The sequence below is a fragment of the Falco punctatus genome, assembly GCF_963210335.1.
Source record: "Falco punctatus genome assembly, chromosome: 8".
Taxonomy (NCBI): domain Eukaryota; kingdom Metazoa; phylum Chordata; class Aves; order Falconiformes; family Falconidae; genus Falco; species Falco punctatus.
Genome location: NC_137588.1, coordinates 30,183,519 through 30,208,944, shown reverse-complemented (window position 1 = coordinate 30,208,944; position 25,426 = coordinate 30,183,519). Strand labels below are relative to the sequence as shown.

The window sequence follows — 25,426 nt, the reverse complement described above, 5'->3', positions numbered from 1 at the left end:
ATGCTGTTTTGAAAGCTGATGGTCTCATGCAAAGCCACGGAGCGAGGGCTACAAAAGATGCCTGTGTTAGGAGGCTTGTTAAGAGAACTGCAGAGGTTTTAGAATACGTGGCAGCAGAAATTTGGGTGAAGTGTTTGGGCAGGTGAAAGAGGTGCTGGGAACTGCACGGGTCTCTGTGTACCAAAAGACAAAAGAAATTGAATTTGAAGTGGTGAGGGAGCCTGAGCGCTCAAGTGCTTGTGTGTTATCCAGGGGGAGTAATAGCTCATCACAACTTAAAAACCTGCAGTGAAGCTGTGCTCTACAGTAGGGAAATGGATCCCCTAAGGTATGACTGTTACCTTGGTGCTGTTCCTTTAGCATCAAGGTAAAAGGCCCTCACATACCTTGTGGTGGGTGCAAGGGAGTCAGGAGAGCTTCCTATGGGAAGCTATTGGCATGAATATTCCTAGACAGAGTACGTGGAGAGTGTCACGGCGTGTGAGCACCAGCATTCAGGACACAGCGGTTCTGGCCATGCTGGATAAGGCACTGCTATTTAAAACTGTCTTTCCTCTCTTCTCCTGCAAGATTATTTTATCTGTCCTTTTTACTCTCCAGCTAGTTACTGAGCCAGAACAAGTTTGCAAAGTTGTTTGGGAAGTTTCAGACAAGGGGTAGTTTTTTTAGCTGCAGACCATTCACAGCATCAGAACCTCTCGCTGGTGCCTCCTTTGTCTTGGCACTCCTGGCTGCCACCCAGCGCCGCCCGTGCCAGCCCAGGGACCCCTCCGCATTGAGGGTCAGGGGCCCAGCTGGGAGTGAAGAGCAGTGATTGCCCTCCCTGCTGCAGATGGACCATCTCACCCCTGTGGTGGCAGGGTCTTTTTTGACTGCCGTGTGTCAAAGCAGTACGAGGGCAGGTCCACCCTTGCCCAGTGACCCTGGCTTCTTCCCAGAGCACTTCCCATGTGTTTTTTTCTCTAGCAGTGCTGGGTACCTGTGGTTAATAAGAAAGGGAAGAGAGAAGGAATAGAGCATTATCTCATCTGTGCCTTGTCAAACTCCAGATGCTGGCCTAAATTAGCCTTACAGCCCTGAGGGACTGAGAAAAGCTCTGAAGTCTGAGGCGTTGGACAACCTGATCTAGGGAGCTGGGTTTCACTGACACGTGCTTAAAATGGTCAGTCCTTGCAAAACTTTGTGGGGGCTGAGGAGAAGGACATCCCACAGACACAGAAATAGGTCATTCTGGAAGTTTGTGCAAGACCAATGCAGAGAGCTGTTGGCATGGCTGGAGGTCTCCTTTCCTTCTGGAGCACCAGGCAGCAAGGGTTGGGCTTGAAGAGGCTGGGTGTTCACCTGCTCCATCTCCAAGAGAGCACGTCTCCATACCCTGCAGCTGGGTTCTACCGAACCCTTGCAGTGTTGCTCAGGTTTTAAGGAAGAAGGCCAAGATGGAGCTGCAGCTTCTGGCTCGTCACCAACCATTGCCAGATGCACAGAGCTCCTCTTGGAGAAGTTGTCTTCTCCCAGCAACGGCTCGTTCCTCCTGCCCAGGTCTGACCTTCTGTTGATCTCCTTGGAAAATACAGGGATGCAGGCCTTGGTGCTGAGATTCATGCATTTGGGGATGCCAGCGCAGGCCACCCTTCTTTGCTGCAGGAGCAGCATGGCAGCAGGCAACAGTTCTGTGGGATGCAGCTGCAGCAAGTGAAAACTTCAACAGGAGCATCTTGGGGTGTTTACTTCAAATGAAATACAGGAACAGAAGAAAATAATCCTTACTCAGCCTCCTGGCTCCATCCATGCTGAAGGACTTGTGGGTGATGTGATGGCTGGAGGCTGCCTTGGACACGGTGATCACGGAATGAGAGAGGTTTTGATTCTTGGAGAAGCGAGGAGGGGGGTCATCAGAACCGCTGTGTGGGCTTCCAGAGGGCTGACTTTGGCCTGTTCAGGGGCCTGGCTGACAGATCCCCTGGGAGGCAGCCCTGGGGGGCCGAGGGCTCCGGGAAGGCTGGACATTGATCAGGAAGGCAGTTCTAAAGGCGCGGGAGCCGGCCGTCCCCATGTGCCAAGAGACGAGCCAGCCGGGGGGCAGAGCGGCCTGGCGGAGCAGAGCTGTGGCTGGGACTCAGGGAGACATGGAGCTCACCGCCTTTGGAAGAAGGGGCAGGCACCTCTGGAGGGCTACAAGGATGAGCCTGGAGAAGAGGAGGCTCAGGGGGGACCTTATTGCTCTCTACAGCTGCCTGAAAGGGGGTTGTAGGCAGGTGGGGGTCGGTCTCTTCTCCCAAGTATCAAGCAACAGGACAAGAGGAAACAGCCTCAAGTTGTGCCGGGAGAGGTTTAGGCCAGAGATTAGGAAAATTTTCTTCACTGAAAGGGTGTCAAGCACTGGAACAGGCTGCCCAGGGAGGTGGCTGAGTCACCGTACCTGGAGGTTTTTAAAAGATGTGTAGATGTGGTGCTTCGGGACATGGTTTAGTGGTGGACTTGGCAGTGCTATGTTGACAGTTGGACTTGATGATCTTAAAAGTCTTTTCCAGCCTAAATGATTCTATGATTCTATGGATTTTGGCATGTCCTTTAAGGCTGAGACTGCATCGTATTGACAAGGGGTTGTTTGTTTATTGAACCACCTCAAAGTATCTGTCTCTTGTAGCTCCTTTGTCATGAAGTCCCCTGTTGTCCTAAGCCACATGATTGCTTCACAGATGGAGAATGAGGAATGGCTTTAATTGCTGGCCTCGATGGTTTTGCTGGGCTCTTCCCTATGGTGGACAACCAGAGTTGCTGCCAGCAATTAAAGGTAGTTAGCAGATTCCTGGCAAGCGTGAAGGCTTGCTCTAAGCGCTTGCAGCCCATTCTCAATTAATTTCTCTGTTCTAGAGGGTCTGAACTGCTGCTGATTTCTTTGCAACCCAGCTCTTTGCATACCCCCTCAAATTATTTTGTGACCCCTTCCCTCCCACTGAGGGATATGCTGAGGACCGGCTCAGTGCATGTCAGCAGAGTTGCACTCCTGGACCAGGTGCCTTATCTTAATTTGCCTCAGTTAAAGAATAAGATGTTTTGGCTTAAAACCCCTGAGAAAGTGCAGCTCAGCTGATCAGTGGTAACTTGTTAAGTTAAATAATTCTACTGCTTCTGATTGTGCAACCCAAATTGCTTGCTTGTGCAACCCTCATTTACCCTCCCCGAGCAAATATCACACCCCCTTCTCTTCCCTTTACCAGCCCAATTATTTTTCCTGCTTTGCCTTTTCATACACATCCTTGAAGTATGGAAAGGGCCCTCCCCGGTGAGCAGGAGCCTGCTGGGAGAAGGTTCAGTGCAGAAATTCATGTAATACTGACCTCAGGGAGGAGAGTACAGAAGATAAATCTCCATCCCCTGCTGTGATGGGAAAAAAAGTCCTGCAAGAGTTTTGGGAAGCTGCTGGGGCGACACAGTCATGGAAGTCAGCCGACATCAGGCTGGGGTAGAGGGTGTCTCTTGCTAGTTTAGGTCCAGAGAAAGACCATCCGTGTTGTGACCCCCAGGCATGGATCCATTAATGGGTGCCATGGGGTTATAGCTAATATGTGCCTGTGAAATGGGCTGGAGGAGGTTGTTGCAGTCGCAGGGTCAGTATCTGAATGCACGGCTCCCCCTGCCAGGGCAGCGCTCATGCGTGGGTGGGGGGACCATTACACCGTTGCAGCCGCTGTGCTCCCCTGGACCGCTGCAGCTGTAGCACACGAGATCCTTACTTGCTTCAGGTTCTCCCTGGTGATCTGACTGCAGCCAAAGGCTCGGGAAATACTGGCCTGTTAAACCCCAGGCCCTTACGCAACATCACTCCGCTCTCCATCCTGCTTTGTCATAACTTGGCAGGCACCAAAACAGGCCAAGCAAAGCCATTGCTTTCCAAAAAAGGACTAGTTATATCCAAACACGAGTGCCAGCTCATTAACCAGGAGCCAGCAACTCTCCTTGCTGCCCGGCGCTGGGGCCAGCGGGAATGGGCGCTTGTCCCTTGGGGTAGGCAGGGTGCATGGGGACAGTGCTCGTGGGGCTTCAGCCTGCTGAGGGACCTGGGGCCAGAGGGCTCTGCCGCCAGCAGCCGCTCAGGTGTGATGGAGAGCCAAGAGCTGTTTGGGAACAGAGGAGACGGGGAGCAGCTGAGTGGGCAGCAGAGGGGAAAGCAAAGGCGGCACAAACCAGACGGAGCTAACGCGGGGCTGGGGGGATTACAGGGTGCCGGGGAAGCTGCTCGCAAACGCACTGGGGACGAAGCGGTCCTCCAGAGCTGAGGGGTAATGAGTAATTAATAAGGAGAGGGATGAAATTCATAATGACTCAAAAATGGCTGAGATAATGAACTGCTTCTCTTTAAATCCACCTTTAACAAGAAAGCTAAGGGGAAGGATTTAGGTCAATTAAGAAGTAAAGAAAAGCAATCTTGTAAAAATAGCTATTGACACAAGTGGGAGAACAGCTGGAAACTCTCTCTGTGGCAGAGGCAGCAAATGGTTGAGGCCTATAGCTGAGGGGGGAAGATTGGTTCTTAAATGATGGAGAATCGCCATGACACCTCCCTGGACCCAGCCTCACATTTGTGCAGCTGTCCCTGTGCAGGGAGCAGGGGCGATCCTGGACCAGCTGGCCTTGAGGAGCCACTCAGACTTTGGAGCTAGAGGAGATGAAATGGAGTGAAAACATGCTCCCCTCTCTGCGTGCTGGTGCTGGTGCAGGAGCTGCGTTGCTAGTGATGTGGGACAGGCGGTGACACATCCACACACCTCTCTCGGCGATCTCCATCACGGGCAGTGGTTGCTGGACAGGTAACAAACCCCAACTCTCAACTAAGCAGCTATGACATCTTTTTTTTTTTACAGAATCACAGAATGATTTGGGTTGGAAGGGGCACCTACAGATTGTCTAGCCCATCCCCCCTGCCCTGGCAGGGACTCCTTCCACTAGACCAGGTTGCTCGAAGCCCCATCCAGCCTGGCCTTGAACACTTCCAGGGATGGGACATCCACAGCTCCTCTGGGAAACCTGTTCCAGTGTCTCCCCACTCTCACCATAAAAAAATTTCTTTCTTACATCCAGTGTTGCAGCCCTTTCTCTTCTCCTGCAGATAAAACTGGGTTATACTGAAGTCTGACAGTGTGGCAGAGCTAAGCACCTCTTTTATTCTGTTTAGCATACCCCAAGGGCTAACATCGAGGGTAGGTTTTTTCATAATGGAGCTCACCCTCCCCAGACGTATCTCTGCTTGACATCATTTGTGGTGAAATCCAGACCTGGGAAAACAGGAGACTGAGAAAACTGGCAATACCCAATTTCTGTATTTAATGACTGCGTATGGCATAAAGGCCCCCGTAAGTGACAGCAGATAGAGTAGCAGTCAAAGGGGAGCCTCAAGAATATGACACAAGTGTGCTCCTGGACCTGGGGATGTGCTGACTGCCCTTGCCAGGACCCACCATACACTTTGCCCGTCTCCTGGTCCCAGCCATCGGACGTACAGGGCACTTGCAATGTGAACTCTACTGGTTTTGGTGTTTGCATGACCTCTTCCTGGAAACACTCATAGATTTAACAAATCCCCATGAGTTTGGCCAGGAGCTGGTGATGATGTCTGGCTGTCCTCTTGACGATGAGCTCTGGGGTGACCGTGGTGGGGAGCAGCGGAGGGTAGGGGCCACAGTCCACACCTGTGGGATGGAGCAGCCCTCTGTGAGCATCAGCAGCCACTCGTGGGCAACAACTACACAGTGGCCCTCAAAGTGACGGCTCCCATTACCTTCAGCTGTGCCAAAGCTCAGGGGTCACAAAAGAGGCTGGAAACATTGGAGTTGCCCCTAAAACCTGTTCATTACCTTCCCATTAGAGGAAATATTTTTGGTTCACTCTTACTGCTGTGCAGCAGGACGCTGGGATATTCTCTTCCTCGTCCTGGTAACCCAACCTTATACCATAACCCCATCCTTGCTGATGAATAGCCCCTGTAAGGTCCATTGTGCCCGGATCTGCCTGCTGCCCCCTCTGCGGGTGCCCCAGCGTGGGGTCTCTCCTGCTTCCCCTGTGCTAAAATGCTCCCTCACAGCACAGGCAGGGGCTGGCTCAGCACCTCTGGGTGGGTGGGTGCTCGGGGCTGGAAGGGTTAAATGGATGGCCCTGTCACAGGGGCAGTTTCTTGACTGCTGGTCTATAAATAGGAGCTGGATTTCTAATCTGCTTGCCACTTGTTTCCACTCCCTGCCAGTTTTTTCCTGCTTTTTCCTGCAAGGAGTTACCTGCAGCCACAATGGTCTGCAGCCCCGTAGACACTGCTGGGAGAGGGAGGCAGCAGCTGAGTTCCACCCAGCAAGACTCGCAGTCTGTCAGTCCTCCTGTAACTTAGCCTGATTAAAAATATATATAAAAAAAAAAAGGAGGGGGGGGTGGGGGGTGGAAAGGAAGAGGGGAGAGAAACAAAGCCCTCCCCTGGCAGGTGCTCCATGACCCTGTCTGTGCTGCAAGTCCCCGTCCTAGTTTACTCCCTGCCTTGTCCCTCCAGGGCAGCATCAGAGCCATCCCCTGTTTTGGGACAGGTGAAACCCCAGCCCACGTGCTGCAAACTGATGCTGAAAACCCGGCTTTGCTCCCTGTGTACAAACTCCCCACCCAGCGGCTGGAGAGGGAGCAGGGAGTGGGGGCCGGCAGCATTTCTGGGCTCCCGGCAAATCTCCTATCTGCTGGTTCCCACCATGCCCACATCTCCTGCCCTTCTCCTGCACCCCTCCAACAGCGCTGACAACTCCATTCCCACCAAGTAACATCTGGGTTGTAAATCCTGTGAAGGGCGTGAGGACCTGCCAGGAGAAGGCACTAGGGATTTGCAGAGAAGGGCTGCGAAGAAAGGCTGGCTTTGCACTGGCACAGGGAAGATGTGGGCAGGTTGGAGGGAGGCCAGAGATCAGCAAGGATGTGATGACTCCCAGCAAGCTCAACCTGCGTTGGATAACGGGTGACAGAAGTGAGCCAGGGAGACGTGAAAGCAGCCCTCAAATACGCAAGAGGTGAATGCAGAGAGGGGTGATAATCTCTTCTCTGCAGATGGGGCAAGAAATCTTGAACTTGGCAAGAAAAATTTATATGAGGAATACTTAACAGTCAGACTAATGAAATAGACTTATTTCCAGACCTAATTTTGACAAACCGATGATTTGACCAAGCACGCGAAGGGGAAAGTAACTCTTAAAGAGTGAATGAGCCAGTGGGTGAATCCTTCTATTGTGTTAACCCAATGCATGGTGGTCTACTTAACCTGAAAACTCAGCTTTGATGACCTCTTCTGTTGACGGGGAAGGAATAGACTGGAGGGGAACTGGACAAGAAGTGGGGTGGTTTGTTGGCATGGCTCTTCCTGAGCAGTGTCCACGCAGCCAGGCCAGGTGTGTGTCCCAGGGGCCTTTCCCCATACACACGCCTCGAGCTTCACTGCTGTCGACAGGCACTTTCCAAGGCTGCTGACTCACCAAAATGGAAATGTTCTGCCAAAAAACATTGTTTGATAAAACTGCTAATGGGATCCTGCTGGCTTCCCTGACAGCTTGGCTCCGTGCCATGCATTTGGAGTAGCTGCTGGGAGGGAGGCTGGTCTTCCCAGCTGAAGGAATGTGATGCTCAGGGCTCCCAGGGTGATGGCTCTGCTGAGGCTCTGGATAGGCTGTGCCAAGCCAGGGCACGCTGGTGGCATCTGCAGCCCCACATCCTCTGGCACCCCACCTTGCAGCTGCCCTTAGTGCTTGTTGTGCCATGGATTAGCTTCCAGGGAACATGTCTTGTTTCAGACACCAAACTAACCTTTTACCTCAGAATCTTAACTTTTCATTTTATTTTATTTTATTTTATTTTATTTTATTTTATTTTTAGGAGTGAAAATTCAGCCTCCTGGCCAGCTTCAGCTTTGCCTTGCAGCACTGGCCTGAGCTAAGGATGCTGTGCTGGAGACTGTTAAATAGGATGCTCTGATCTATACCCCAGCTCCTCTTGCCCTGGGAAGACAGGGAGCACCTACCCAGAGTGACAGTGGCAGCAATTTAGTCCCTGTCTTGCAACAGGCCAGCTCTTCTTGCCAACGATGAGAAATAAATGGAGGTAGTTATTCGCTTTGCAGAGTTAACCCAGGTAAGCAGAAATGCCCAGTGGCTTTCACATCCCGTTGATGCTGGAGAAGCAGCACCAGCCCGGTGCAGCTTGGCTCCCATCAGGCTCAGCCTGCGCTGTGCTTAGCTGAGCCCTCACAGGTGCCTCAGAGCCGGGGCTGAAGGTTTGGCCACCCTCTTCCTCACAGCTGTGCCCTCTCAGCATGCTCATGGGTGTTCCTGTGACCATAAAAGGCTCCTGGTGCCTCTTTGTATGTCCCTGGTCAGCCTTTACTCAGCCCCAGTAAAAAACCCAACAAACTGATTAAGCATCTAATTCCCCAGCCCTGCCTCCAACATCCCTATGAAAACCTCAAACCAGGCACCTGGGCTCTTCAGCACAGTGCTTGGTGCCCTCTAACCAGCTGGGCCAGGCATCTTGTTGCAGCACAGAAGACCCACAAACCCAGATTCTTTATCTGTGCTCGCCTGAGCTGTTGTTCCCCCAGCTTCCTGGTGCGGAGCAGCTCCTCTGCGAGGCAACAGCAACACGTCCCCTGAAACTCCCAGCCCTGCAAGCACTTGCCCTTGCACCCTAAACCTCTTCTGAAAGCAGGGATTCCTCCTTTCTCTGGAATCATTTTATTTGTGTTAATAAGTGAAAAAAATATTCCCATTTATTACGGAATGTGAACAACATGGAGCAACCTCTCCCCAAAATGCTACGTGTGAATGACAGGCTGCCCTGCTTGGAGGACATGGTCTTCCCAGTGTATAACTGCAAGGATACCTGGTTCCTCCCCTTCACACACAGTTTAGCCTCTCAGCTGCCTGTTCCCATTGAAATACAAACTGCAAAAGCTGTGTCCCTGCTTCCCTTGCATGTCCAGCTGATTTCCCACAGCCAGCGAGCATCTGTCTGCTCCTGTGGGCTTGGGGGGAAGCACCACCCCACAGCCAGGGTGGCAGGAGCTGCAGTGAATGGTTGTCTGAAGCTTCAGGGTGTCCTTGCCTGGGACATTGTGCACAAAGCAGGCTGTTCAGTCATGGCTGGACCCAGGGCAATGCTGGGCTCCACCGCTGCTGAGATTTTTACATTCCCCAAAACTCCTTCCAACATCTTCAGCATCTGCTGCAATGGGTCCTCTTCACTCTTGGAGCACCTCTCCACTCGGGTGGGTACTGGTGCTGCTGCTGTGAAAAGTTCAGGCTGTCAGCCTCTGCTCCCAGCTTTAGCTGCAGGAAGAACATCTCCTCCTGGGATTTTGGTAGATGCTCCTGCCAACTTGTACTGACATGCCTCCCTGGCCATCACCATGTGGCCTGGGTGAATATTGGTTTCACATCTAGGGATGTTTGCAAGACTTTTGCTGTGGTTCATTAGTTCCCACCACTTCTTGTTGCAGCTCCCCGATTTATACCTGTCTGCAGATGGTCTCCACTAAAGGACCATGGTGGGATCTGTCTTTGAAGGTTGAATGCAGCTTGAGAAGTCCCTGGAGGTTTTCCTTTCCACTGAGCTTCTTCACTCTGCTGGAGAGTCAAAGCTGTTCCCATCAGCCAGGGCCTGAGAGCCAGGAGGTGGTATCCTTCCCCCCCTGCTGCTGGGAGGAGCCTGGGTCCTACTGCTGGCTAATTCTGGGTCTTCAGCAATAGGTGATGGATCCAGGGTTTCCTCTGGGACAAATCCATGCTAGTGGGAGGTGGGCACAGGACAGCCCTTTTCCTTCTGAGTCAGAGGCTTAAAATCTTTCCCCTGCCCAGGAGTAAGCCAACACTCAGAGCAAGCAGGACCACTGGAAAGGGATCCCTGGAAGGCATCTCAGCTCCGTCCTTGATAGCTCTGCAACCAGGGGAGCGTGCTTCGGCTCTCCAGGCAGTCCTCTGAGCACAGTTAGGCTCACTGCAGTGAAGGGATGGAAACTTCACAGCTATATGTTTAGAAAAGCAAAATCCCTGTGAGTCGCTTGGCTCTCAGCATGCAGCGTGGCAGCAGATTCCCCTCTTGCTTGCTCTGGGACGTTGCTGCAGATTGGAGCATTCCCTTGAGAGCAGCGCTGCTGGGATTTGGGGATGTCCTTGCAGTATAATTTTGCCCTGCAATCACTGCCGGCACGTGGCTTCTCACGCTATTTCCTTTGGCATTTGTCAACCTCCGTGTTTTGGGCAAGTGCTAAACTTGTACTTAATTACTTAGTGGTATGTTTGGAGCCCAGTGCACAGGAGGAGACACACTCAGCCCCCTTCCCCTACCCCTGTCAAAGATTTAGGAATGCCAAAAGAAGAGAGTTTCCCTGAGTGTGCACCAGCGTTCACTGAACACACACCTGTGCTTGGCTGAAGGCATATCCAGGTACCCACCAAGTGTTCTTTTCATCTACCAAAAGCCTTTGATTTCCTTGATTAACATAACTAGGAGGACCTTGCTGATTTGAAAGCAGAGTAAAAAACCTTCTCAGCAGAAATCAAAGCCCTGGAGGGGACCGGTATGTACAGGAATGGCATTAACAACTAATCCCCTCTAATCCAAGATGACATCCTTATCACATGAGGGCATAAAACGTAATTAGACTTATATAGTGCTATCTCCAGAGTACTAAGGAAATATTAACCAATCCATCTTGCCAGCGCTGCTGTGGGAACAGCCCAGTTATCCTGGCTGTGCAGGTGGGGAAATCGAGGCACAGGATGGTGCTCTAGCAGGGTCCCTTTTCTGGAGAAGGCCACACAAGCCTTGCATTCAAAACCCCTAAATTAGCAAAGCATTTATGACCACTAGGAGGTCTTCTGGGGACACGGAGCATGTCTTCCTTCAAGGCCCCTGTTATCAAGGGAATGGTGAGTCACTGCTGTTTCCCTGCACTTCCAGGATCCCTCCACAGCTATTATATATCTGTAGGGAGATGAAACACATTTTTAAACATGGGCTTCCTCTGTTGTTAAAACATGGTTAAATGACATCCAACCATCTCTTCAGCTCTCTTTGTATTAGGGTTTGTTTTCTAATCTTGCTTATGCCCCAGATTGTCCCCATCTCACAGATGCTGCAGAAGGTACCTTTTGCCAGGGGGAGCTTTGCTGTCCTCCCCTTGGCTCTCCGAGGTTAATTGGCCCCAAGATGGGTGGTGCAACTGATGGTCCTTCCCTGCATGGAGTGATGCCATTGCCCTTGGGACTAAAGCCAGCATGTAGGCTTTACAGTCCAAACTAAGGTCTCCATCATCCCTCAGTGCTGAGGGTACCTGGGGGTGGGCAGGGAGCTCTGCCTTAGACACCGTCTGTGCGATGCCTTTCACCAGGCAGTGGTGGGTTTTTGTTTAACAAAATATAGGGCCTGATCCACTTTGAGCAGCAGTAGGACCATTTACAGCATCCCCCTGTGGTCCTCTTACCAGTGTTGGTTAGTGTCGGTGCCCGTGGCCAAGAGCTGCTTTTGATGGAGGAAGACACAAAACAGCCACCAAAGTTCTCAAGGCCTTGGGATAAGATTATATTTCTTGGGCTTGCAATGCCCTTTGTTTTAAAAAAACAGTTGGATGTATTTGAGTGTGAAGTATAAATACCTGGGCTCTATCAGTCTCTAAAATCAAAGACACCCAGCAAAAGGCTACTGGCATTTGGGGGACAGAAAGTTTAATGGGCTCCTCTTTGGTGGGGATGGGATGGTATCCCTCCCTTAACTGGAGGACATTACCCTTGATCTGTCACAACATACATGTGTCAGAGGGCTTGGGAAGAGCTGCGCTGTGCAGGGTGAGCAGAGGAACAATCGTGGTGTCCCTTGAGCCCTCCCTGGCTCCGGGCCACCTCTCCCTGCTATGAGCTCTCCCGCACCTTGCAGGAACCGGTCAGTGAACGTTTTGTTCTATTTTCCTCTGGGACATTGGGAGTGAATGAAACAAAGCAGTGAACGTAAGTACTCATGGTTTGTTTGCTTTATTAATAAAGTTCCAGGTTTTCTGGAATGGAAAAGAAGATGGCATCTGCAGAAAACTTTAACGAATCTTTCCAGGCACAAGGAACTCCATCGAGACAGATAGATGTTGACATGGTTCATGGAAAGCTGTTTTGCCACTGGTCTCTTTGGAGCTGAGACTGTGTTATATCCTCAGTGGTAGTCATACGTCACTGGCTGAGGGCAGGATCTGTCCCCAGCCCTCCCTTGGCTTCTTTCCACCCTGCTCCCCGCACTGCGCTGGCACCACCAGTTGTCTGGAATTCAGATCCAGGGACTGATCCAGCTGAGAGGCAAACTGAAGACCAAAAAAACCATTGGGGTTTTTTTTCTCAGGGAGAGCAAACAGTTCCTAGAGGGAGCTGCTCATCTCCTGGCACTGCTGGTGCAGGCGAGAGGTGCAGTGTGTCCTGCTGTGGGTGGATGGAGGTGCAGGGGAGGCAGTGGTGCCTCCTGGGCAGGACTATATCACCCCAGAACCCACTGTGGGATACCTCAGTTGCTGAGAAGTCAGTGTCACAGTGGGTTTCTGCCTGCTGAGGAGCTGCTGCTAACTCTGTGTCTAGGATAACTGCTAAAACCCTATGCTCAAGAGGTTGCCTTCCAAATTGAGGCAGTTAAAACCCCAAAATACTCAAACACTAGCATGCTGCAGAGTAGAGAACAACATTTGCCCTTTTAGGCAGCTCACCTGACACTGCTTTTCTAGCTTTATAATGCTGCCTGTGAACTTGGTAACATGTGTGACTTGGCCAATGCATCTTCTAAAAGCCACTAAAACTGTTCCTTTTCCTTGCCCAAGGGGCGCTGGCTCCAGAGTCACTGGGTTTCCTCCCTTTGCTTCTGGAGCTCGGGCTGCCCAGATTAAATCATGTATTGAAAAATTCCATAACAGCTTCCGACCTCAATGAATAGCATATTCAAGGCCACTGGAAAGCTCTTGCATTATCTAGTTCAATGGTTTTCAACCTTTTTTTTCTGTTTTGTTTTGGTTTTTTGTTTATTTCCAGTAGAGATGGGAATCCCCCAAAATTCAGATCTATAGCCAGCTGGCCAGCTTGGTGCAGTCACTTTCCACAGACACCTTAGGAGCAACCTGGGCCCTTGCAGGGTCTCTGGGTCACTGGTTGAAGTCTGCTGTGGTGTGACTCCCATCTAAGAGAAGTCATAAGATTGCATCTGCAATTGCTGGCGTCTAAATCACTGTAGGAAACAATGCAGAGGAACACTTCTGGTCACGTTTATGCATGCAAAGCTGGGCTGAGCTGGAGCTGGCAGCAATACACCTTCAGGTTGGATCAGGCAAACAACAGGTGGTCTCCAACGAAGGACAGCCTACACCCAGGTTGAGAAAAAGCCCCAGGCCATCGAAAGGGTGATAGCAGGAGGATAAAGGCTGAGACTGGAGTCCTGGGGCATGAAGGGAAGGGAGAAAGGGCACTGAGTCAGCCCTGGTGACCCACAGAGGTGGGGTGGGATGGAGAGACAAAAGAAGGCAGTTGTTGTCAGCTCCAGGGTTCAAAAAGCACATCCCAAAGCAATGAGTGGTGTCCCTTGCACTCTGTGTCACTGTGAGGGATCCCCAGCAGAACCTGGCACACATTTGGTGCTTGGATGATGGACAGATGCTTTTTATCTTATTGTATGTGGGTACAAGGGCATGAGTGAAGGTGGATTTGTTTTTACAATAAAATCCCCTTCCCCTCCTCCAAAGTCTTATCTTGTGACTTGCTCTGTCATCATTAACCAACGGGCGAGTATTTCCCATGGTCTCCTCAGCAGATTGCACCCTGTGAGCAAGGCTGATGCTCTCTGTTCCAACCCTGTGCTGGTTGTATTAAAAAACACCTTTTATTTTTTTTGCCTCTGAGCTAGGAGATTTGGCATGCCTCATGTGTCTTCCTCAGTATGTATCACTTGGGTAATCTTTGTACCTTCTGTATAGTTAATCAGATTTTAGAATTTTCTAAGTGAAAACTTAGAGAAAGAACTGTGGTAGTGAAATTATTGAGATTGGAAGGTCTGGCTAAGGAGTTATTTTTACTAAAAGCACATTTCTTTTGACTGAAAGGTGACAACCTGTGACTGTTTTCAACTGCCCGCTGCTGAGCTAGGATAACACCCCGTGTGTCACCCCGATGGCCTCCACCAGGAGCTATCTCCCCATATTGTCGTGTTATTTGCTGCTTGATTCCTCAGACTGGGACAGTTAACAAGCTACTTAAGGAATCCATCCCTCTTCTTTTTAAAATATTATCACAATATGGGGTTTCTTCTGGAATTCCCCATGGATTCCAAGTCATGCTGAACATTGGCACCAATGGCACAAGCTTCTCTTCAACACAGTTTATGCTTGGATTTGCTGGGTCAAACCCATGTAATTTTACCCACTGCTAAAGTTAGAAAAGTCTAGACAAGAAACCTCCAGGAAGAAGAACTCAAGAATAATTTCTTTGATGCATTTGGAAAAAAAAAAAAAAAAGCACAGGTGGCATGTATAATGACAAAATCCAAATGGTAGGCACTCCAAATAAATGAAGGCTATTGAAAAGCAGCTATGAAGATTAGAAATAAATCTGACTGCTTGACACTACCAAGTCAATTTGGGTTTATTCTGTTTATTCATAACAAAAATATGAGTGCTGTCTCATGTAATAACCGTGGTGGTTGTTACTGCTCGCAGCAGGTGTTAGGAGCTGGACACTGGGCGGTGGGGTCAGTTTCCCATTCAGTGTTACTACCTCCCTTCTGTTTGTGTTACAAAAAGTTACTTCCCAAGAGATGTTTATAAACAACGATCAAGTTTCTTAACCTTGTTTTGATAAACGAAAGCAGATGTTTGGCAGGATTCATCAGTTTCATCTCCAGTATTTATAGACAGTGGGATCTCACTGGCATGGTCCAGGGAGTCTAGGACACTATGCATCCTATCCTGAACAGATGTTTATGTTAGGTCAAACAAGGAAGACAGATTTATACCTTGTAAGCAACTAAAACTATGACCACCGTATCCTCCTATTTCATTCAGGTGTATGTATTTTTCACCTCTTTAATCCACCTACAACAACCTGCCTTCAAGACAGCAAATTTCTTTTACAATGGGCAACCTGTACCTATAGCGTGTAACTCTTGATTGAACTATTCTGTGATAATAGAGTTGCTTAGCTGATGCCTTATAAATAGACATGTCAGGAGCAGTTTATTCTATTCCCTGGTAAGGGGCAGCCTGGAACTAGTCCATGTTGTATTTCAGTGTCAAAGAAACCCATGTCCTGGGCTGAACCAGCAAAATTGTTTTATGGATAGAGTAATGTTGTATTTGTATGATCGTATGCAGAGGCTGGGTAGTAATTTTGTGTCATCTTGGCTCTGGTGATGGGAATAAAGAGGGTTGTGAAGGAGATGGTTTGGGTGTTAGACATTTTAATCTCAGTTAATTGATTGCCAACTCATCTGAGGTGGTTAATAGGTTTGGAGAAGCTGATGGGATGTCTGTCTCAGGACATAATTATTTCTGTTATTCCTTTCTCCAGCTGAACCTAAATGTTGGTTGATTGGCACTGATTGATTAAAGGAGAACTAGGGAAAACTTCCTCTGAAAGTCTGAGGCTTGTCTTTACTATGAAATATGGGAGGACCTCTAGCCTGAGATAAAAATCCTACTGAAGACAACAGTTTCTGCTTGGTACAGTGAGCTTCAATTAGATCCTCAGTGTCTGTTGTCTCTGGTCCAACAGCTCTTCTGCAACCAAACCTAAAGGAGACAAGAAATAGGTAGTTTTTGCCATGATATAGCTAACACTAGTGAATACTGTGCATCTGAACTGCTGTTGACCTTCCCTAACTACATCATGGGAAAAGTTAAAGCAATGGTCCCCAGGAGGGTTTTGCAGTGAGGTTACTTATTTCACTATGAAAACAAACTGACAAGCCTTGGTTTGGAAGTGAGGACGTAGCAGTGCTGCACTTTGGTCACTTGAACCGTCTTATCTGAGGATATTCATCACGGTCCGTGCCCCCAGACTGCCATCCCGTCCGGATATGGGAAGTCTTTACACACACCACAGGGGCACCTCAGTGGTCAGGTGATTTGTACATTAAAAAGACTTGAAGTTGGTGCTGATTTGCCTTAAAAAATTTGCAAACGACAGTGTCTTAAACCACTGTAAGTACAGCTGCCCTGGGTTGTGTGGGAACGGGCTAAAATTGTCACATTCCTATTTCTCTCACGAAGGTTATTGTAAAGACGAGTCAATGTACCCCACTGCTGCTGTGGGAAGATAAAGGGTCTGATCCTTCTTCCACCTACATGGCTTTTACATTTCTGTAATCCACTATTTTTTGTCAAACGATTCTTAAGTTTATCTCTCTATGCATAAGAAGAAAGTGAAGCTGCAGACTTCAGTATAGCATATCCCACCTTGAAAGAGTTGGCATCTCCCTGGTCTGACTGTATGGCTGTTACGGAGACCTAGTCTGTATAGGCTGGGACTCATGGCCCTGGGATTTTTTCACAGGTCTGTCACTGTCTCAGGGATGGGAAGACAATTTGCCCTTTAGTTTCCTGACCCATAAGGTAAGACCACTTGCTTGCTACCTAATGGTGGTAGGATATTTATTTGCATGTGTAAGGTGCATCCACGCTGTGCGCCATCCTATGAAGTTAATAGAAATGTATTAACTTTCCCCACAGGACCTGCAGAAACAAGAGATGACACCTTGAACAAGCAAGAAATCTGGGATATTCTTGGGGAGAAAGGAATATTGAGGAAATAAGTGTATTTGTAACCAGCAGAAGAGATGAGTGTTTACTCACCTCACCTTACCTTACCTTTCAGGGGACTTGCGAGGCTTCATTATTGGACTTGGGAATTGCTGTGCAAACACAATAAAAGAGTCTTAAATTTGACTTATAAACATTAAGGGAATAATGTGTTGTTAGAATAATTGCACAAATTACTGTCATTGCAAAACTGCTTTTACGTATGGGTATTCTAGTTGGGAATAATTACAGTCAGGCTATATGTAATACAAGAAAACCACACTCCCTTTTCCAGTTTATCTTCTTCTTAGTTATGAATTTGTTGTGCAAATCATCTAACTAGAGCATTTCTATAAGAAAAACTTCATTTTGATGGAAGAGCACTTTGAAGCAAAGACCAAATATTATAATAATAATGCTCATTATTTTCTCATATTTTGAGTTTTGACAAGTCATAGTATTTGTGAAGGACTAGTGGTCTTGTGAGATGTAAATTGTGATTCTGCTAAGGTACAAAGAGTTGTCTGAGGGACTACTGAAAGGCATTTTGAGTACGTGAAGAGTCTTAAAATGTTTTCCTTTCAAGGAATTTAAACCCTTTCTGAAGTGTTTAAGGGGAGATGAAAGGCTCTGTAATGTACTTCTTCATGCTTCGTGCTGTCCTACAACAGATAAATGCCCTGGGGTGGAGCATTTCAGATCTTTCCACATGCTCAACTGTGTCTAATTATTATCCTGGAATTATTTCATGTCTGAGGAGTTTACATTGGAGATGATGCATCTGTTTGTCACTGTTGCTTTGCCAGGTCCAGATTATAATAATGCCTTTCCTCCAGAGTTAAAAATAACCACTTTTCAGATGTTTTTTGCTTAGAAGTCTCAATGGGGAAGGAAAGCACGTGCAGTAGGACAGCATGTAGACTTTTTACCATGAGTCTCTTCAGAAGCTGGAAAGCTGTGGACATCCCATATGTCCTTGTGCATTACCTGTGTGGTAGAACCTGGACATTGCCTTGAGCAGGAACAGGACTGTGGGGTGTGTACACTAAAACCTGTGTCAGGACCATAGTATCCCTTGCAGCTGGATTTCATAGACTCGTTGAAATGTTGGTGGGAAGGGACCTCTGATTGTTTCTAATCTAACCTGCACCTCAAAAGAAGGCTGCAGCCTACACTGCATTGAGTCAACCATGGCACACTCCGCTGGAATCTTGAACACCTCCAAGAATGGAGATGCTGCAGCATGTCTGGTAACCTGTTCCAGTCCTCTAATAAAAAATTTCTTCTTGGTGTTTGATCTAACCCCCCAGTCACAGCTTGTGGGCATTGCCTTGATCACTGCTGCTACTGAGAAGGGTTTGGCTCCATCATCTTTTTAAATGCCTTTGCATCGCCTGTGGGCTGCTGCTTAGTCCTGTCTTCATCAGCATCGGGCTCAGCAAGCCTGATGCCTTCAAGCTTTGCTCACAGGAGAAGGGCTCTAGGCACTGAGTGTTTCAGCAGTTCACTTGCTGCATCGCGTCCAGCTTCTCCATCTCCCACTTGAACAAGAGGCTGAAACAGGTGCAGCCTCACCAGCACCAAGCAGAAGGGCAATAACTTCCCTTGATCTCCTGCGCTTTGAGGAGTGGTTTGCCTCAATTCCAGTGAGAAGGAACTGTTGTCTCCTATTTAAGATGGCTTTCAAGATAACCCATGGGTCCTTTTCAGTAGAGCTGCTCTTCAGCCAGTTGGTTCCCAGCCTGAACTGGTGCATGGAGTTATTCCAGCTTGGTCCAGTAGTTTGCACGTCTCTGCTAAACTTAATGAGGTTTGTATTGGCCTCGAGTTTCCCAGGGTCCAGCTGGATCAAAGCACTCGTGCTCGGCATGCCAACCACCCCACCCAGTTCGGTGTTGTCTGCAAATCTGCAGAGGGTGCCTTCTCCTTCTTGTTCAGGCTTTTAGGACTCTCTTCCCATGAGGAGAGAGTCTGGATTAGACATCTTCTGGCACCTCTTCTTCTGCTTTCACACCCCTGCCCCTGGCAAAGCTGGTTTAAGCAACCCCTGCTGCAGCCTGGCCCCAGCTGCTCCTTCCCCCCCTTCCCACTCCTTGGTTGCGCTGACACCAGCGTTTGGGGCAGGGTGGCAGACCAGACTGGTGGGTGGGTGTGGGATACACACAGCCATCACAGATATTTTCGTCTTGGCTACAGTTTTTTTGCTGCAAAGCAAAGCTTCCTCAGACAGCGGAGCTGAGAGCAGAGATGGTCTGTTTTCGGTTCTGGGTGATGATGCTTTGTCTCCAGCTGTTGCTCCCCACAAAGCTCCAGGTAGTGATGGTCCCCCTTTCTCTGCCAGCCTGGTGTGTGTGAGGATGCGGTGTATTTATACCACTCCAGCCAGGCCAGCCGAGGCTGCTAGGAGCAGGCAGCACACACGGTGACCTCAGGCAGAGGGACCGCAACTAACCCCTGAGACGTGTATCGGTCACAGCTGTTTGCAGAGTCAGTGCCTGCTGCTGGCCAAAAAGTACATGGGTTTTGGTTTTGTTGTTTTGGTTTTTTTTAAAGTCATGTGCTGCTTTCCTACAAGTGCTGTCAGCTCCAGAGCCCTTCTTGCAGCAATGTAAACACAGCTACTGCGTGTGCTCCATCACAGAGTGCCGGTCCCCGTAATTGCAGCCTGTAGTTCACAATGAGACAGCCAATGCCAACAGATGTATAATGAGCATTTAAAAAGCGCTTATTTTGTCATCCAATCATCGATCATCCTCATTGTGTAAATATTTTCTGTTTCCACAACAATATGACTTTAAAAGAAATGTTCACCAGGAAGAAAGAAAATTTTGATTCTGCTGATAAAATCAGGACAGTCAAAATGATTAATATGACATTGGGGAGAGCTCGCAAATGAGGCTTAATTTCTGTGGCAAAAAGACCTCGTGGATTCATCAGTGCTTGGTTGCGCCTGGAAATTCAGTGGCAGCTGGAAATTTGATGGTGACCTCTGATAAGCAGGAAAATCGTGAGCATTTTAATGAATGACTTGAATAAGAAAATAAATAAGCCAGTCTGTGCGGCATCCTTTCTGATATTTGTTTTGCTATTAAGTTCAGTTAATGCGGTTCTCATTGTGTCATGATGACTGTGTTGACAGCACATCATGACATATGACCATTGCTGGCATTTTGGCTGTCGGGGGAAGGGGATACATCGCCTTAGACACACCAGGTAGAACAGGGAGGTGGCTGTAACAGGCAGGCATTTGCAAGCCTTTGGTGAGGCTACCTCAGAGATAGTAAAGATAGGAAGATTCCTGGTGAGCATCTTTGTTCTCTGTCAAACTGGCCACAGGACGTAAAGGAATTCCTTTCTTTTCTTTTTTTTTTTTTTTTTTTAGGAGAAAAATCTAGTCTTAATTCACATCTAGAAAATGGGAATCTAGAAAAGGGGGCTTTAGCCACAAACTTTGGGAAAGTTGTACTCATGGTTGATTTCTTTCCTTGCTAAATTGTGCAGTCTGTTCTTAGCCTTGGTTTAGTAATTTGTACTGTTTATTCCCTGACTCTTGTATCTTTGCTGTGAGGTTTAGAAGCGTTTGTTATGAAATGCTGAATTCCCATGTGAGTATTTATAGACTATGTTTGAGTCACCTGTTAATCTTCCTCTGGGTAAAACCAAACTAAGCTCTTTGTTTCTTTCACTGTAAGGCACATTTTCAAGACCTTGTTCATTCTGTTTTTCCTCTTCAGTGTCCTTCTCAGTTGTAACACCAAGACTACATTCATACTCCTGGCAGCAGCCATTGCCCAGAACTGTAGGCCACCAGCTATGCTCCGAGGTGCTGTTCGGTAGAGGGCAATGGGAACCCCTCTAGGCTGGTTTCCATCTGAGAAGTGGAACTGCACAAGATGAAGAGACCTCAGGCATCAGTGGGCTACATGGGAGAGCCTGCACTTGCCACTGGCTGCCCCAAACCTTGTCAAAGGCAAAGCAATGATTTTCTGGCTTTTAGAACAATAAGGGCTGCATAACAACCGGTCCTTTCTTTGCTCAGAACATCACAGTTGATTAAAACCTCGGGTTTTCAGTCTTTTCTAGTTTCTGGTACCTTCAGTGTGTTCCAGGGAAGGCAGACCAAATTAACTGGTCACAGTACAGACACTTCTCTTGGTTATCTTGCAGAGCCTACTTAAACATGGTTCCCCTGTTTACTCCTGATCTCCAGGTCAGAAGCTGGAAACCTGTGAGCTAGAATACACACAGAGGCAACACAAAAGGCACCATGCTGATTCTTTTTCATAAAGCATATTCAGTGCTTGGGTGACCATCCCAGTAAGTCTTCCCACGTCTCAGCAGCTCATTTCAGATCCCTGCAGTTCATCCACACAGGCTGTAACTTTATGGCCCATGCATCAGGAAAGAGTTGGAGTAATCCCTGAATAACCTTGACTAATGCCATAAAGAGCTAATGGCAGCTTTTGGAAGCTCTTCAATACAGAATAATATTCAACCTTGATCCTTTAAGTTTATTTTGGGCTTCATGAACACAGAATTGCTTATCTGACATCGAAGCTACTGTTAGGCTTTTCAGAAGCAATTCAGATGTTCATGGTGGAATTCATAAAAGTATAGAGATGCTTTGTTTCCTTCGAATTTGGTGGCAGTTAAGTGCTTAATTACTTTTACCAATCCATCTCTGCAGTGTTATAATGCTCCCACGCTCACATCACTTTAGCCCCTTGGCTAACGGAAACACTTTTTTTTCCAGAGGAGAAAGGGAATAGAATATGTGACTGTATCTCAGTCACTTCAGTGCAAAGTCTACTAAGTTGGCTCTAAGTGCTGAGAAATTGATCTAAACCTTTTCACTTTTCAGCAAAGCAGATGAAAAACATACATATTTTCCACTCAGTGCTTAGCTAAAGGGATTATAATGACAGTGAAGCAGCAAAACAAACTTCTGGGGTAGTAACATCTTAAACTGAAAGTGCAGGTATTAATGCTTGAAGGTTTTGTGTTTGGCGTATTTTTGTGTGTGCTTGTTTCAGGTTGTTTTTTGTTTCAATCAAAAGGATTGACTGACTTCAAAATATTTTTCCTTTTTATGCCAGCTTGAACTCACTGGCACAGTGCTCTTGAGTGCAGGCACAAATGGCTACAGGAAAATAATTTTATTTTTAAAATACTTTTTCACATAAGAATTATCCCGAGGTCCCTTCATAGCATTACCTCAAGTAGAAGAATCCAATGAACAAAATACTCGCTCAATCCCTTTTAATCATATGAGCAAAGCATTTTACTGTGAGCTATTGAAAAAACATCTAAAAAGAGAGATAAAGAGCAATCAGCGCAGCAGAGGGAAAGAAATTACTTTCATCTGGGAGGGAGTAGGAGGGCAAAAGGGGGTTTGGGTGAGAATGCTGCGGTGGAGAAGACTGCTTCACTGAGGGGCTCTGTTAGGGAAAGGAGGAAGAGCAGACGCTGGGCGATCAAGGGAGCCCCAGAGGGGAGCAGAGGACGACTTGGTCTGTATGATGTGGTGGGTTTTGAAGATCAGGAGAGTGTATTTATTTGATGCTGTGATGCAAACTTCCGCACTGGGGGAAGAGCAGGAGTTAGACCAAAAGAGGGCTGAGATTTCTTTCAGGAGAGGTAGACAAAGAACAAAGATGTCTTTTTAGTTCATCAGATTTGGCTAAGAAAGGGATAGGAGGACAGGAAGATTTAGAAGGCAGAGTGGCTGGTAGTCTCTGTAAATTTAATTAGCAGATCTCACCTTATTTTCTACATTCAGCAACAGGCCCGAGAGGAAACGAATGGGAATATTTTCAAGTAATTTTCCCTCCAACATACTTACTTTCTAGAAAGATAGCAAAAAAAGAAATATTGACATGCCAGACTTGGTGGGATCCTTTGTTTTGTACTGAGCAGCTGCCGCTGCTGCTCAGATGTTGTGTGAGAAGAGCAAAATATTTTTGAGAGCATAAAAAGGTGACAAGGTAACTCCAGCCATTTTGCTTTAAAAGAACCAGCTGTTTGCCCAGCTGTGTAATAAAAGAGGAAAGAGAAACTACATTGAAGGGAACTTTTGTGCTACTTCTTAGTATATAACTGAGACAAACAGATATATATATATAATGCATCTTAAAAACTTTAAGACTCATAGCACCTCTGTGAAGCTACTTGGTTACCCTTCAGGTTACCACCTTCTTCACCTCATGACACATCAGGACACGGACTGCCAATGCCTACAGCTATACTGCATCCAACTCTTGGGCTCAACCTAATGATGATCTATAGGCGCAGTGTCAATATCGATATTCTATAATCGTAGCCGCATCTGACAGTGAAATGCCACTACCTCAGCTGTAAAGTATGGCAGTACATAATACATGCCAGGAGATGCCCTGGGTAAACTGCCTTTCTCAACTGAAATGTGACTGGGAAGCTTGTGGGTAGGAAGCCTTCTCCCGCAAAACTGACGGGAAGATTTGTAATGACTTGGAGTCGTTAAGGGTCTGTTTCCATGTCTGCTGGTGGATCACAACAGGACCTGGCCCACCGGGGGACCCCCTCTCTCCTTTTGTTCCCCCTTCCCCATCCAAAGGTGGGAAGGACCGATGGGACAGGGAGATGCCCCAGGAGCCGGGGTTTCGGAAAACGATGGGTACGGGCAGCCCTGTAGGTGAGGCTCAGGATCTGCGATCTAAAATGGTAAAGAACCAGTTTCTCCTTACGGAGCAGGGGAGCTGGGCTGGGAAAGCCAGAAGGGTTTTGGTTAGGGGTGGCTTTTGTCCCCCACACCGTCCTCTGGCTCCTTCACGTCCCCCGGCAAACCGCTTTGGAAAACGCCCCCTGTGACCAAGCCCAGGCCGGTGTGAGAGCCAGCCAGCCAGCACGGAGGGGAACCCCTCGGCTGCCCCTCATCGAGAAACCCCAGAGGCTTCGGCGGGACCCCGGCAGCGATGTCACACGCGGGTCCGCACGCCCCGCGGCCGGGCCTCGGGGGTCGCTTCAGGAAACACGGGCAGCTGGGGGCGGCGGGTCCCCGCGGGGCCGCTCCGGAGCGGGGACCCCCGCGCCCCAGCCCCGCCGCCGCCGCCCGTGGCGGGGGTCGCCGTGCGCGTCCCCGCTCGCCCAGGGGCCGCCCCGCCGCCTCCGCCCGCCCCGCGGGGACCCCCGCCCGCGGCCGCCCCGGCCCCTGCGTGCCCGGCCGCCGGCGGGGCGGGGCGGGGCAGGGGAGGGCTCGGCCCGCTCCGGCTCCCCGGCCCGGCCAACCCGCGGCCGCCGGGGCTGAGCCATAAAAGCGCCGGGAGCCGGCGGGGCCGCGGTTCCAGCCGGCCGCAGCCGTGCCCGGCGCCTCGGGGTGGGCAGCCCGGCTGGCCCCCTCCTGCCGCCCGGCCTCCCCCAGCCCCAGGGACGGCGCCGGGCCCCCTCCCCGCCCGCCGCCCCCAAGATGCTGTTTTGGCACACGCAGCCGGAGCACTACAACCAGCACTCGACCGGCAGCTACCTGCGGTGAGTCCCGGGCAGCCCGAGCCGCCGGGGTGCCCTCGGCGGGGTGCCGGGTGGGCGAGGGCTCCCGCGGGGCTGCCTCCCCCCCGCCCCCCGGCCGCCGCGCCCGGCCCGGCGGTGCCCGCAGCCTTGCCGGGCTGCCCGTGCCGGTCCCCCGCAGGGGCCGGGGTAGCGCGGCTCGGAGGGGACGGTGCGAGCGTGGCTGGGCGCTGTCAGGAGGCGGTGGGAAGCCTGCCGGCAAACCGAGAGGGCGCCCGGTTACCTCGGGATGGGATTTCTTTCTCTTCTTCTTGGGACGATGCATAAAAAGCTCAGATTTTCACTTTCTAAACTTGTCTAAACCAGCTCTTTCCTGCTTCCGCACAGTTGCATTTAATTAAATGTGCCTAATTTAAGCACAAGGGCTACTAAACAATAGCCTGTAACATGTGTAGCACAATTCCGTATTTCCTCCCTCCAAAAGACATCAAAGCAGGCAACTTTGGGAATTTCCGTTCTGCTGGGTGCTTATTAATATTTTTTTTTTTCTGAATATGTAAAACTGAGCTCTCGGCTGGTGTCAGTTGCTGCAGCTCCGCTGAAGTGTGATTTTGCTGAATTGCAGCAGTGCTGAGCCTGGCGGTGGCCCAGGAGCCTTCCTTTGGAAATGTCCCTCCAAACCCCGCTGCTGAGAGAGCACAGGGTTTGTCTGGTGAAGCACTGAGTGTAGGTAATAACAGCCCTTCCAAGGAGACATGCGACCTTGCCTATTCCTGCGCCTCCCTATCAGCGTATTTGCAAAGGATTTTTTTTTTTTTGACTCGGTAATAATCTCCTCTTGTCAAACGATAGGATACCATGAAAGTCTTGCTTTCTGGCAGCTTCTCCACTTTATAAAAGGTTCTTCACCTCCTCTCCCTATACCAGTAAGTCTGTTTTAACAGCATGTGTGTGGCAGAAGTCTTCTCTCTTGCTTTGTGCTTGCAACTCTGATTAGTTTAGGACAGGGAGAAGGGTGGCAGCAGAGCAGCATCAGCATTGGTACTTGGGCATACTGTCTCTGCATTAGAGAGTATTTATGGTGCTCAGGCTGCTTCATTAACTCCATGAAATTGTTGCACTCGA

At 49.1% G+C, this 25,426-nt stretch overlaps 1 protein-coding gene across 2 annotated transcripts in view; it reads left to right on the top strand.

The window, feature by feature from the left end:
- The first annotated feature begins 1,110 nt into the window (after positions 1–1,110).
- Positions 1,111–25,426, top strand: part of TFCP2L1 (transcription factor CP2 like 1) — a 57,191-nt gene continuing 32,875 nt past the window's right edge. The window contains exons 1-2 of one of the 2 annotated variants that reach the window (XM_080399778.1): positions 1,111–16,636; positions 16,754–24,325. In XM_080399778.1, the coding sequence (XP_080255904.1) occupies positions 24,264–24,325 (62 nt within the window). In that variant the 5' untranslated portion in view covers positions 1,111–16,636; positions 16,754–24,263. Of the gene's footprint in view, positions 24,326–25,426 lie in introns of both variants that reach the window. The other variant, XM_080399779.1, reaches the window with a different exon arrangement.